The sequence below is a fragment of the Lampris incognitus genome, chromosome 21 (assembly GCF_029633865.1).
Source record: "Lampris incognitus isolate fLamInc1 chromosome 21, fLamInc1.hap2, whole genome shotgun sequence".
NCBI lineage: Eukaryota > Metazoa > Chordata > Actinopteri > Lampriformes > Lampridae > Lampris > Lampris incognitus.
The window spans coordinates 18,512,768-18,525,727 of NC_079231.1; the positions used below are offsets into that span (position 1 = coordinate 18,512,768).

At 47.4% G+C, this 12,960-nt stretch overlaps 1 protein-coding gene across 1 annotated transcript in view; it reads right to left on the bottom strand.

The window, feature by feature from the left end:
* Positions 1-3,803: 3,803 nt before the first annotated feature.
* Positions 3,804-12,960, bottom strand: part of il1rapl1b (interleukin 1 receptor accessory protein-like 1b) — a 351,976-nt gene continuing 342,819 nt past the window's right edge. Inside the window, exons 10-11 of the mRNA XM_056301353.1 lie at positions 10,282-10,326; positions 3,804-4,600 (exon numbers count right to left, since the gene is read on the bottom strand). Coding sequence (XP_056157328.1) covers positions 3,867-4,600; positions 10,282-10,326 — 779 coding nt within the window. The 3' untranslated portion in view covers positions 3,804-3,866. The remainder of the gene's footprint in view (positions 4,601-10,281; positions 10,327-12,960) is intronic.

Genomic DNA, 12,960 nt, shown 5'->3' on the forward strand with positions numbered 1-12,960 from the left:
CGTCATTGTTATTCACGGTGGTCATCTTCATCACGGTCACGTGGTTAGCAAAGCCGTCTTCGCCAGCAGGTTTAGCTCAGCGCTATAACGGGACACTAAACCGCCCCGTCTAAAAGTCTCACTGGTCCGCCAAAGTTAATCCGCTCAGTATTAGTATTTCTACAAGGCTTCGTGAACACTGACTCCCCCCCCCTTGGTTTTAAATGAACGTGGCTCGATTGTCTTCATCTATGTTACCGTCTCGATTTTATTTACACGACTTTTAAAGAGCGACCCCCCCTTTAAAAAGCTTTACAGGAACTATGAAGTTTCTGCAGAAACATCACTCCAATGTTACTTTTCCAGTCGGGGTAAAAAAAAACAAAAACAAACCGTCAAGTGGGCCGACTCGGGCCCGGAAGAGACCCGGTTCACATAGTCAATCAAATCGATTAAACGGGACGAGCTGATCGATCCTGTTTCGAGCTCGTCCCGTTTTAACTCGACCATACAGACCAGGAAGCCGGAGTATCTCTAAAGCCCCGCCCACCTCCCCCCGACCTGGTCTTTAGGAGGGAGATTGTTGTTTCCGGCATACGACAGGAAGCCGGAGTATCTCTAAAGCCCCGCCCCCCCGGCCTGGTCTTTAGGAGGGAGATCGTTGTTTCCGGCATACGACAGGAAGCCGGAGTATCTCTAAAGCCCCGCCCCCCCGGCCTGGTCTTTAGGAGGGAGATCGTTGTTTCCGGCATACGACAGGAAGCCGGAGTATCTCTAAAGCCCCGCCCCCCCGGCCTGGTCTTTAGGAAAGAGATCGTTGTTTCGGGCATACGACAGGAAGCCGGAGTATCTTTACAGCCCCGCCCCCCGGCCTGGTTTTAAGGAGAGATTGTTGTTTCCGGTATACGACAGGAAGCCGGAGTATCTCTAATGCCCCGCCCCCCGGCCTGGTCTTTAAACAGGGAGATTGTTGTTTCCGGCATACGACTCTCTGAAAAAGGCGGACACCACGAAATATACGGACAAAACCAACCGAAACGAAGTTAAGAAGCGACAGTTGGAAAAATGGGAGGGCAAAGGTGGAAGGGAAAACGCCGCGGTGTTTGTTTTGTTGAGTTCATAATTTTTTTTGCATATCTTATGGCACTAAAAGAAACGAGCAACTCCCGCCTTAACACGATGCTAACGACGTAGCATGTAGCATACACTTACTCCCCCCCCCCGATACAAGCAGTGTGGCACAGTTTGCAGGACAAACGGGGGAAAAAAAACAACAATACAGTAATAAAAAAGTACACAGGCCATTTTTTTTCTTGACTTGGGCTCGATAGGTGAGAATAATCCTGGCATCGTTTGATTTAATAGCAACCTGTTGGCCAAGCTAACCCGGATGTTAGCCGCAGCTTGCTTTGGTGTGTCTCGCTAGGTAAATTCATACGGTACAGTAACACATACTTCACATACTCCAGGATTAAATCTGTATTTATCCAGTACACCCTAGCCATCCTTCAGCATTACTTCACATCTGAATTCACTTTTCATTCAAATATGTGATATATTTTTGGACCCCCCCCACCACCAAAAAAAAAATCCCTGATCATTTGCAAAACATGATTTGAGCCTTCCCCTGGTTAACAGGTAAATATGTAGAGATATATGTTTATAAAGCAGACCTAAGGGAGCAAACCCCTCCTATAATAATACTTCATACTCTAATGTACTGGAGTGGGTGAATTTCTAATTTGGGAGTGAAACTCTTCCATGTGTGACCACACAAGTCGTTTTCAACTGCCAGGGCCCGCTTACAATATTCAGAACCCCGACACCAAAGCACCTCTTTTTATGTATTAAAAAACATAACACAGCTGACACAAATCATTTGCTTACACCAGTATGTGGAAAATAAACTTTTTTCTTAAAAAACAAAAACAAAAAAGGAAAAAAAACAACACCACAAACAAGTTAGCCAGGGATCACCTTGTTTGGTCCTATAGAGGAGCCCAGATAAATGCACACTAATGATCTGTGAATGAAGTGCTTGTGTGTGAGAGAGAGAGTGAGAGTGTGTGTGAGAGAGTGAGAAAGAGAGACCGAGCGAGAGAGAGAGAGCGAGACAGAGCGAGAGAGCGAGAGATGCTTAACCTGCCATGGCTTTCCTCTCCTGTGTCATGCTGGGGGCGCTCTTCATCCTCATCTTCAAGCTAATTCCTCCTACTTGACTCAATAGTGAACACTGATTGTGAAGTGCACCACAATAAAAAATAAAATAAAATAAAAAATCACGAGCCCGTTGAGATGCCTATGTGAAAAGTCGAAACCAAAAATCTTCTATCGAAAAAACAATTATTTTTCTTCTTCTTCTTCTGGTCACTTGCAATAGAAGGGTAAGACAATACGTGAGTGACTTCCTATTGATTTCTGTGAGCTATGCGGTGCCACATAACAACACGTTGTTGGAAAGGGTCGGAATTACGCTTCCCAAATCCAAACTTTATACGTATATCATATCTATGCAAATATCCCTCGGTTACAAAAATAGACTTTTTTTTCTCATAAAATAATACACTTTTTTTTTCTCGGTGATATATTCATCTGGTAAGGTAAATATCAAGGCTGTTTATTTGAAAAGTAAATGTTATAGAGCAAGAGAGAGAGAGGAGAGGGGGGAGAGACGGAGTGCGAGAGAGGGTAGAGAGAGGGGGTAGAGAGGGGTGGGGGAGAGAGGGGGAGTGAGTGAGGGGGGAGAAGGGGCAGAGAGGGAGGGAGAGAGGGAGAAGGGGGAGAGAGGGAGGAAATAAGACAGATACAGAGGGAGGAGGTGTGAAGCCTAGCACCAGTATTCATCCCTTAAAAGCCCCCCACGCTCTTTCCTCCTCCACCCTGAAAGCGTCTCACCGTTACAATGATCATGGTGTCAAGATGGATTTGGGAAAAGCCGCCTGCTCCCTTTGAATCCTTCCTGCTCTCCGGCCTCTACAGTTTGCATAATCTAGCGAGGCCCTCGAGGAACCACGTTCCTCCTTTCAACGCTCTCCACAGCAGCCGAAACGAAACACATCTCCTCTTTCCACAGCACAACGTCCTTCTTCAAACGCTGGAACATTCCCATCTAGAAAAAATAAAACTAAACGAACCCCCCCCCCAAAAAAACAAGAGCTTTACAAAGCACACCATCCCACAACAGTTTAAGATAAAGGTAACAAGGGTTTTTTTTATCCGACACGTCTCACAGGGCATCGCTTCACCTTTTTTTAAATTCTTTTTATACAAACGGAAACAAACGGGGGACAAATTAAAAAGAGCGTCCGACTCGACGGTGAGACGAAGGAAGGGAAAGTCTCCGACACTGATGCTACAAAGAAAGTAGAAAACCTTATGTACAGGACCCTGTATTCCTGGAGTTTCTGGGCGGGTGGTGGTTGGTGTCGCCTCGTGTGGTCCGAGTTCATACCGGCACACAAAACACAAGTTCTCCTCGTTTCTTCTTTTTGTACCGTTTCAATAATCGCTCCTATCGGACAGAAAACAAAAAGCAGAAATAAAAAACCGGAACAAAACAAAAACGCCGCTTGTTTGCCCAGTGTGTTTTAACCCCCCCACCCCCACCCCACCACCCCACTCCCCCCCGGCCACAACTGTATCCCGGTGCAAATTCAACAGCAGCAAGTAGCTTAGTGCCCTTCAGGTCCATCCGGCTTTTCATTAACACGCCATCAATGTTCCGGGTGCCGGCGGCGGGGTCCCCGCACCTGCGATGGACGTTGTATGCAGACCCGCCTGATGGGGGCGGCGGGGGGGGGGGGGATTTGTTAGGATCACCGCCACCGCCTTCTTCTTGCTTCGTGACGTGCCTCCGGCCTCGCCGCGTCGCTGCCCTCGCTCCGCCGTCACCAGATGACGCTGGATATGCTGGTCTCGCGTGGCAGCAGCGGCAGCATGGCGTTGTTGGCGTGCGTCTCCTCCAGGCTCTGCTGTCGTGGCGACTTGGACTGCGGCCTCTGCCCGTTGATAAGCGTCATGGGGATGTTGCAGTAGGTGTGCTGGCTGCCGAGCGTTGCCGAGAGCGGCGGCAGCGTGCCGCCGGCGGGCAGGTCGTAGTCGTAGCTACGGTAATAGTGTTTCTGCTGCCGCGTCTGGCTGTGGCACGAGTTGTGGAACGTGGAGCGCAGGTCCGGGTGCGCCGTCGCCATGGCGGTGGAGGTGGCGGCCGCCATGGAGATGGCCGAGACGGTCTGCAGCTCGCCGAAGGGGCCCTGCTCGCTCACGTCCAGCACCTGCTCGTGGGAGATGCTGAGGGGCTCCATGCGCTTGAAGGGCATCTCGTACTGCAGCTGCTTCCAGAACTTGGAGTTGAGCTTATTGCTGGTGGGGCCGCGCCACTTAATGACCGTCAGCAGCTTGATGGTGTGCTTGAGCGCCTCCACCTCCTGGTAGTTCATGATGCCGCGCAGCTCGGCGCACTCGATCAGGATGACCTTGATCTCGCCGGTCACCAGCATGTTGCGCAGCCGCGTCTCCAGCTCAAAGATGCTCCAGCCCCGGCGGACCACGTAGTTGGGCGTCATGACGATGATGAGGCGCTTGCTCTGGTCCACGCAGCGCGCCACATCCTCGATGTAGGCTGCACGGGGGGGGGGGGGGTGTAGGTAGATAGACAGATGGACAGATGGGTGGATAGACAGTTGAGAGGAAGAGGAAGAAGCAGAAAGGGGAAAGGAAGCAAAAGAAACTTTTGTCAGTTTCAGATAAACAGTAATACAGATGTTCTAACAGTACTTTAAACAGTAATACAGCTGTTCTAACAGTACTTTAAACAGTAATACAGCTGTTCTAACAGTACTTTAAACAGTAATACAGCTGTTCTAACAGTACTTTAAACAGTAATACAGCTGTTCTAACAGTACTTTAAACAGTAATACAGCTGTTCTAACAGTACTTTAAACAGAAATACAGCTGTTCTAACAGTACTTTAAACAGTAATACAGCTGTTCTAACAGTACTTTAAACAGTAATACAGCTGTTCTAACAGTACTTTAAACAGAAATACAGCAGTTAAAACAGTACTTTAATGGTAGTTATCTTGCAGTTTAATTTCTACCGGCTTCGATGTGGGCGACAGTAACTGCGCACAAAACCACGCAGCGCTGACGGATATTGAAAATGGGACCAATAAAGAGGACAATGAGGAGAAAAAGTCAACAGCACACACATCCAGTAAGGGTCTCAGCCTCACAGCGGCTGCTTTACAGAACCTGTCTCCTTCATTAAAGCCACTCATGGGCAGATTTTTATGGGCACGACCAACTCGGAGCGAGGCGCAGTCTATAAAGGAGATGAGATTTATGAAGAACCTCAAAATTACTTTCACAAAAATAACAACGGCTTCAGATTTCTCTTTTTCCGGTTGTCTTTGTTGCGCTGCGAAAGCTACAAGTAATTTCTGCATCTGCCTCAGACATGAAGTCCATGGACTCGTGTTGTTACCGTGTCATGGACACGATGCTGCCCCGTCAGAGCTGGAGGAGAGCTGACGGATGCAAGAGTAAAGTCAAACAACACATCCAGATGCCAGACTCCAGTTTCCTGCTCTTGAGTGTGTGTGTGTGTGTGTGTGTGTGTGTGTGTGTGTGTGTGTGTGTGTGTGTGCGTGTGTGTGAGATGGGTGCTTACTGTAAATAAGATGGTCATGTCTCTTATGACCAGCTCTGCTAACATTAAAAGGTGTGTGCTAGGTGTGAAGAGGTGGGGCTGATACACACTTTCGGCCTTGGCCGCCACAAACAAGAGACAAAGTGGCTCCTCCAGAGCAGGTAGGGAGAACTAAAAAGATTTCTCCTCCCAATCACAGCTCATGACCTGCTCCCCCGGTGTGTGTGTGTGTGTGTGTGTGTGTGTGTGTCTGTGTCACGAGGAGAGTGAGAAAATGTGTTTCTAAGTGTGCATGCATCTGTGTATGAGTATGTACATGTATGTATACATGCATACATGCATGTGTGTGTGTGAGTGCATGCATGCATGTGTGTGCAGTAGTTAGTAAGGGAGAACAGTGTGTGTGTGTGTGTGTGTGTGTGTGTGAATACATTTTGCACATCTGCTTCCTTCTATGTACAAGTGAGTCAGAGACAGACAGTGAGAAATTGTGTGTATGTGTGTGTTTGTATGTCAGTCAAGGAAGGGGAGTGAATGTGTGTGTATGTGTGTGTGCGTGTATAAGTGTGTGTGTGTGTGTGTGTGTGTGTGTGTGCGCAACCATGTAAACCACACCTCGTTTCTTACTGCATCTGCTAAGACTTAGAATTTATCAAATTCAACATCACTTTCTAAACCTCTTTTCTCTCCCTCGTTCTCTTTTACTTATGACTTATGCTGCTGTCTCTGTATGACTCTTATCCTCCTATCTCCTTCATCTCTCCTTCATCTCTCCCTATCTCTGAGAGCCAACTCAAATGGCCTGGCCCTTTCATGTCATTGACTGGTTGAGGCCTGAGGCTTTACACAGAGAGAGGGAGAGGGAGGAGGAGGAGAGAGCAACAGAGAGAGGGAGAGAGAGAGAGAGAGAGAGCAATAGAGCGAGAGAAAGAGAGGGAGAGCAAAAGAGAGGGATAGAGCAAGAGGGAGAGCGAGAGGGAGAGGGAGAGAGAGAGAGGGAGAGAGCAAGAGAGAGAGAGAGATGATTAGAGTAAACTCGGATCTGAAGTGGCCCTTCACCGCAACATGACGAGTCAAATTCTTTTCCATTTGGTAATTGGGCCTTGTAAGGCAATTCACCTTCCCGTCTGACTCTGGCTAATAATCCCCGGCAGGGCTCGGGTCAAACCACTTTCAATTAGATCAATCCACGGAAGAAGGAAAAAAGATCTTGAACAGCGTATGTTATCTCATCTTGAATAAAAACAGGTGCTAATGTCGCGTAATGAAAAGCAGTTTCACTTGAAACAGTTAATTGGACCAAACTGAAAGTAAATCTGCACCCAAGCCTCCTCCTCCTCCTCCTCCGGAAGTTTCTCTGTTTGCACTTTATGTCTCTGTCCCGTGAAAAAACCAATAAGTGACCTTGCAGACAACACCTACGCAAGCAAATCTTAATTTTGCAGAACAGGTTAAGAGATTCATAAGAATCCTGACAATTCAATAAAAGTTAAGCTTTCCATCTCTGACCTGTTGGGACACCTGAACCTGGTTCACAGTTCGGTTTAGTCACTAGAAGACACCTTGACGATCAGATTTTCCGTTTTTACCCTAGTTGGCTATGTCATCACAAAGAAAAACCTGCATTACAATTTCAAGGCAGATCAATTACGCCAACATTGCACGTCGACTTTAAAGCTGTCTTGAACATGTCTGCTACTGTGTCTAGCCTCATCTCATCTCATCTCATCTCATCTCATCTCATCTCATCTCATCATCAGCTGCTTCTCCAGGATCGGTTCGCGGTGGCAGCAAACTAAGTAGGGCACTCCAGATGTCCCTCTCCCCAGCAATGCCCTCCAGCTCCTTCTGGGGGATCCCAAGATGTTCCCAGGCCATACTGGACATGTAGTCCCTCCAGCGAGTTCTGGGTCTACCCCAGGGTCTCCCCCCAGTTGGACGTGCCAGGAAAACCTCCAGAGGAAGGCGCCCAGGAGGCATCCTGATCAGATGCCCGAACCACCTCAACTGGCTCCTTTTGATGCGAAGGAGCAGTGGCTCTACTCCGAGCTCCCTCCGGATGTCTGAGCTCCTCACCCTATCTCTAAGGCTGAGCCCAGACACCCTACGGAGGAAACTCATTGCAGTCACTTGAATCCACGATCTCCCTCTTTCGGTCACTACCCAAAGCTCATGACCGTAGGTGAGGGTTGGAATGAAGATTGACTGGTAAATTGAGAGCTTTGCCTTCCAGCTCAGCTCCCTCTTCACCACAACGGTCCGGTACAACATCCAGATCACTGCTGATGCTGCAACAATCCGCCTGTTAATCTCCCGCTCCACCCTACCCTCACTCATGAACAAGACCCGGAAATACTTGAACTCCTTCACTTGAGGCAACAACTCATCCCCAACCCGGAGGGAGCGATCCACCATTTTCCGGTAGAGAACCATGACCTCAGACTTGGAGGTGCTGACTCTCATCCCGGCCATTTCACTCTCAGCTGCAAACTGCCCCAGGGCGCGCTGGAGGTCGCATTCTGATGAAGCCAACAAACCACATCATCTGCGAAGAGCAAAGGTGCAATTCTGAGGTTTGCAAAACGGGACAAAATCCTCACCTTGGCTGCACCTTGAGATCCTGTCCATGAATATCACAAACAGAATCGGAGACAAGGGACAACCTCGGTGGAGTCCAACACCCACCGAAACGTGTTTGACTTTGTGTTTGTGTGTCTAGCCATGTTTTATTCATATCATTTTACATTTATACTATATGCCCATAGATCTAACAATGTGTCTGGTAAACAATGGTGGAAAGTAATCAAGTACAAGTATTTCATTACTGTACTGATGTACATACTTCAAGTATCTGCACTGTATATCTGTGTAGTGGATTTCGGGGCAACTTTCAGACGCATTTCTAACAGTGAAAACAGATCAGAGACTGGATTTATTAAACATCTGAAAAGACTGCTGATTTAGGATTATTCATCACTGAGTTATTAGGTCCATATCTTTGTAAATTACTATGAAACCACCTACAGTTTTTTTTTTGTAAACTGTAATGAAGGTGTACATTAGCACTCATCTGCAGAGAAACAGGTACAGTAGGAAGACTTTAAGCCATATTAAAGTCTCTAATATACCAGGTCACCCAGTATGACAAGTCCTTTCACTTTTAATACTACATTTAGGATGAAGCACTTATGTACTTTTACTTAAGTAGAAGTGTCAATGTGGTACTTTCACTTTATCTCAGGCTATTTGTACATTTACTCCTACCTCCTCCGCAGGTAGTATGGGGAATCCTAAAATGTGTCTTGGGCACATGCATGCCTGGATTTTATGTCCTTTTTTTATGTGTTTACCTGATTACAAAGCAACTGCCCGGAGCACATAATGGTTTATAGACAAAACTGAACTGGGTCACAATCAGCATGAGCCAGAATATAGTAACACAGACAGACAAAACCATGTTTTTCTACATGACGGTAATTGAAGTTGAAAGTTCCCAGAAACGTTTGGCCGTGCTATTTTTTCCTGTATGTGACACAGTCAGGCACATGAGCACAAAGTTCAATCCCGGGTATTAAATTAAAAAAAAAATAAAAAATTTTTGGGTGAACTCACAAGTCGTACCACGCCGTCAGAGACTTGTGTCAAATAGTTTTTCCAGCCTACCCCCCCCCTTCTCCCCAATAACTTTACTTGGCCAATTACCCCACTCTTCTGAGCCGTCCCGGTCGCTGCTCCACCCCCTCTGCTGAGCCGGGGAGGGCTGCAGACTACCACATGCCTCCTCCCATACATGTGGTCTTTTCACCTGACAGTGAGGAGTTTCACCAGGCGGACGTAGCGCGTGGGAGGATCACACTATTCCTCTCGGTTCCCCCTCCCCGCCGAACAGGTGCCCCAGCCAACCAGAGGAGGTGCTAGTGCAGCGACCAGGACACACATCCACATCCGGCTTCCCACATGCAGACACGGCCAATTGTGCCTGTAGGGACGCCTGACCAAGCCGGAGGTAACACGGAGACTTGAACCGGCCTTCCCAGTGTTGGCAGGTAACGGAAGAGATCACCACACCACCTGGACGCCCGGCTTCTCTCCTTTTACCAAGCAAGGTGATTTAGTATTTCGCCAGGGTGCAGAAGATCTCCTACGGTGCCAACTTACACCTCAAAGACCATGTAGAGCATGCCGTCCGAGCTTCCCACCTGCAGACACGGCCAATTGTGTCTGTAGGGACGCCCGACCAAGCCGGAGGTAACACAGGGATTCCAACTGGTGATCCCCGTGTTGGTAGGCAACGGACTAGACTGCCACGCCACCCGGACGTCCCTTTCCAGCCTATTTCAAAATGCATGTTTGGATCTACAGAGCTGTCTGATAGGTGGGCTTATGGGACGATACAATCAGAGTGTGGATAGCAGGGTCTGGACTGCAGGACAGTATTCGAAACCTTATCTGACGAATTATCTGAGCCACCGATCTGACACCCCCCTGCAGGCTGATATGAAACACCATGAACTTATCGTGACCCGGGTTTGTCAATGCAAAAGGGGACAACTGTGGGAAAAAAAAATACATTTTACATCACTGACTGACACAAAAGATAACAGGTCGGTCGGTGTAGACACAAGTGTTAAAGGTTTTTGGGGAAGGAAGTACCTCTAAGTAGTCTCGTGTCATCCTGGAAATGATCATTGGTGAAACCTAAACATAGATATTTACATTCAAAGAAATGATCAGGAGAATGGCAAAGAAAGCATCAGAGAATAGTTTCTTTTCAGAAAAGATGATAATAATCATAATAACGGGGGGACCTGGCTCTGGCATAAACCGTGTCTTCATGGCGTCTCTTTCCATTGCAAAGCAGCCAGTTTATTCCAGTTTAATATGGGATGTGTAGCATAAAAAGTCGAGGAAAATGGTCTGCGTGTTATCAGAACACTTAAAATCGCAGTGCGCTCAGTAAATCTGTGTTTTAGCATGTGCAGTAATGTTGCACCCGGAGGAGATGCCACGCATTTAAAGAGCTACCATGCATGGGATTATGAGTCGCTTGGTGATGGCCATGTGGGAGGATTGTACACACGGCTCTGGAAGAAAAAAAGGCGATGGCGCCGTGCCTATCTATACCCGACTGTTTTAACACAGCAGGGCTCTCAGCGCACAAATACATTGCCTCACATTCGCTTAACGCTTATAGATGGGACATCAGCACGCCCTGTTCCGGTGAGCCATCTGAGCCATGGCACGCCATCCTTCCTCCGCTACTATTTTCTTTTATGCCATTTGTCCCATATTACAACAGTCTCCCCCCCCCCGGTCATTCACAGGAAAACAGCAAAAGGGATTCGGCTTGTGACCGAGGAGCATGAACAACGAAAACAGCAGCCGGGTGTGGGATGACGGGCGGATGCAAGTATCGATGATCGAGGCCGACAACGGCGCGGTGGCGTCAAACTCATCCGGCAGGCCTGATGAGTTCATCAGAGGTGAAACAGAGAGGATCTGCCGTGAGGGGATCAGCTGGAAATATACTGCGGCACAACATGCATTAATATCCATGCATAAACAGCGCGTTCGGATCGGGATCAACCGGAGCGGTGTGTGAGGCGTCATGCATGAGGGGGTCGTGTGCGTGGATCTGGATTGGGGCTGTATAATAATAGGCTCGGGTTAAGACTTGGTAATTACATTGTGCACGTAGGTTAGGTTATTTAAACCTCCCACGGACTCGGCGCCCTGTAAATACAGTACGTAGTGCATGCTCAGCAGTTAAACGGTGGAGGAACCCTCCCACCCACTCCGCAGCCTCACCCCCAACATCTCACACATTACTCCTACCGGTAATGACAAAGTTTCACACGTAATTAACTGTAAGAAGGTGTGCCGGACTCTTAAGTGAGAACCGCCATCTACAAATCAAATGCTGAGATGACAATTTTTAATTTTTACATTTTAAATATACATTATTAGTTTTTAGCATCATGATAATCCTCTGAATTATTCAAAATTAATAAGTACTTGAAGTAAAAACCCAATAACTTACAATTATTAACCTAACCACCCTATAGTTGCACTTATATAATTACTCCAGTATGTATTACAATTTCTGGGGAAATTTGTTAAACGGTTATCGATAATACTACTGATTGTCGATATGCTTCATGTGTAAATTATGATCATCTTTTTTTTTTAATCCCCCCCCCCCCTTTTCTCCCCAATTGCATCCGGCCAATCACCCCCCCCCCTCTTTTGAGCCATCCCGGTCGCTGCTCCACCCCCTCTGCCGATCCGGGGAGGGCTGCAGACTACCACATGCCTCCTCCGATACATGTGGAGTCACCAGCCGCCTCTTTTCACCTGACAGTGAGGAGTTTCGCCAGGGGGACGTAGTGTGCAGGAGGACCACGCTATTCCCTCCAGTTGCCCCTCCCCCTCGGACAGGTGCCCCGACTGACCAGAGAAGGCAATAGTGCAGCGACCAGAACACACACTCACATCCGGCTCCCCACCCGCAGACATGGCCAATTGTGTCTGTAGGAACGCCCGACCAAGCTGCAGGTAACACGGGGATTCGAACCGGTGATCCCCATGTTGGTAGGTAATGGAATAGACCGCTACAATACCCGGATGCCCCGCAATCATAATCAGATATGTTTCAGAGGAATCACGCATCTTTTTTTTTTTTTTTTTTACAACTTAAACTAGTTACTGTGACCATCTTTTGTAATCAGATTACTGTAATATGTTGAATGTAACTGACGACTCCTCCAGCATTTTTCTTTTAGCTGAGGCACGTGAAGCAACTGACCCCACAAAAAGGACCCTTTTCAGGTCTGTAACTGGGAACACTGGGATGCTTTGAATAATTGTACTGGTGTCGTAGTTCAGCCTTTTATTCCCCGGCATGCTGTGAGGAGTGGTCTGATGAAATACATGAGAGAATTCTAGTAGACTAGCATTTGTGCTTTCATTGTTGTTTTGACACTTTTTCTCATGACCATTTTGTTTTTTTTTAAAGTCAGGAGCCATCTTTATTTTGTGGCGGTGTTTGTTTATCGGCTTATTTAAGGCTGCATTTTTGACACGATGGGCTTATGAATGCTTTTTCCTGATCTGTTATCTGGGATTGATGCACCTGTTAGCGACTCGAAGTGGAGAACTGAGTAAAAAAGAAATAACTGCGATGGCACACTCCCAACATGCATTCCACCTCCACCCTGCAAGACAGTGACGACTCTCACGGCCCCGTTATTTTACAGTAAACCAATCCACCCCATTTCAACCATGTAGTGAAGAAGATTGTTTTTAGAGTTGTCCAACTTAAAAACAATGACC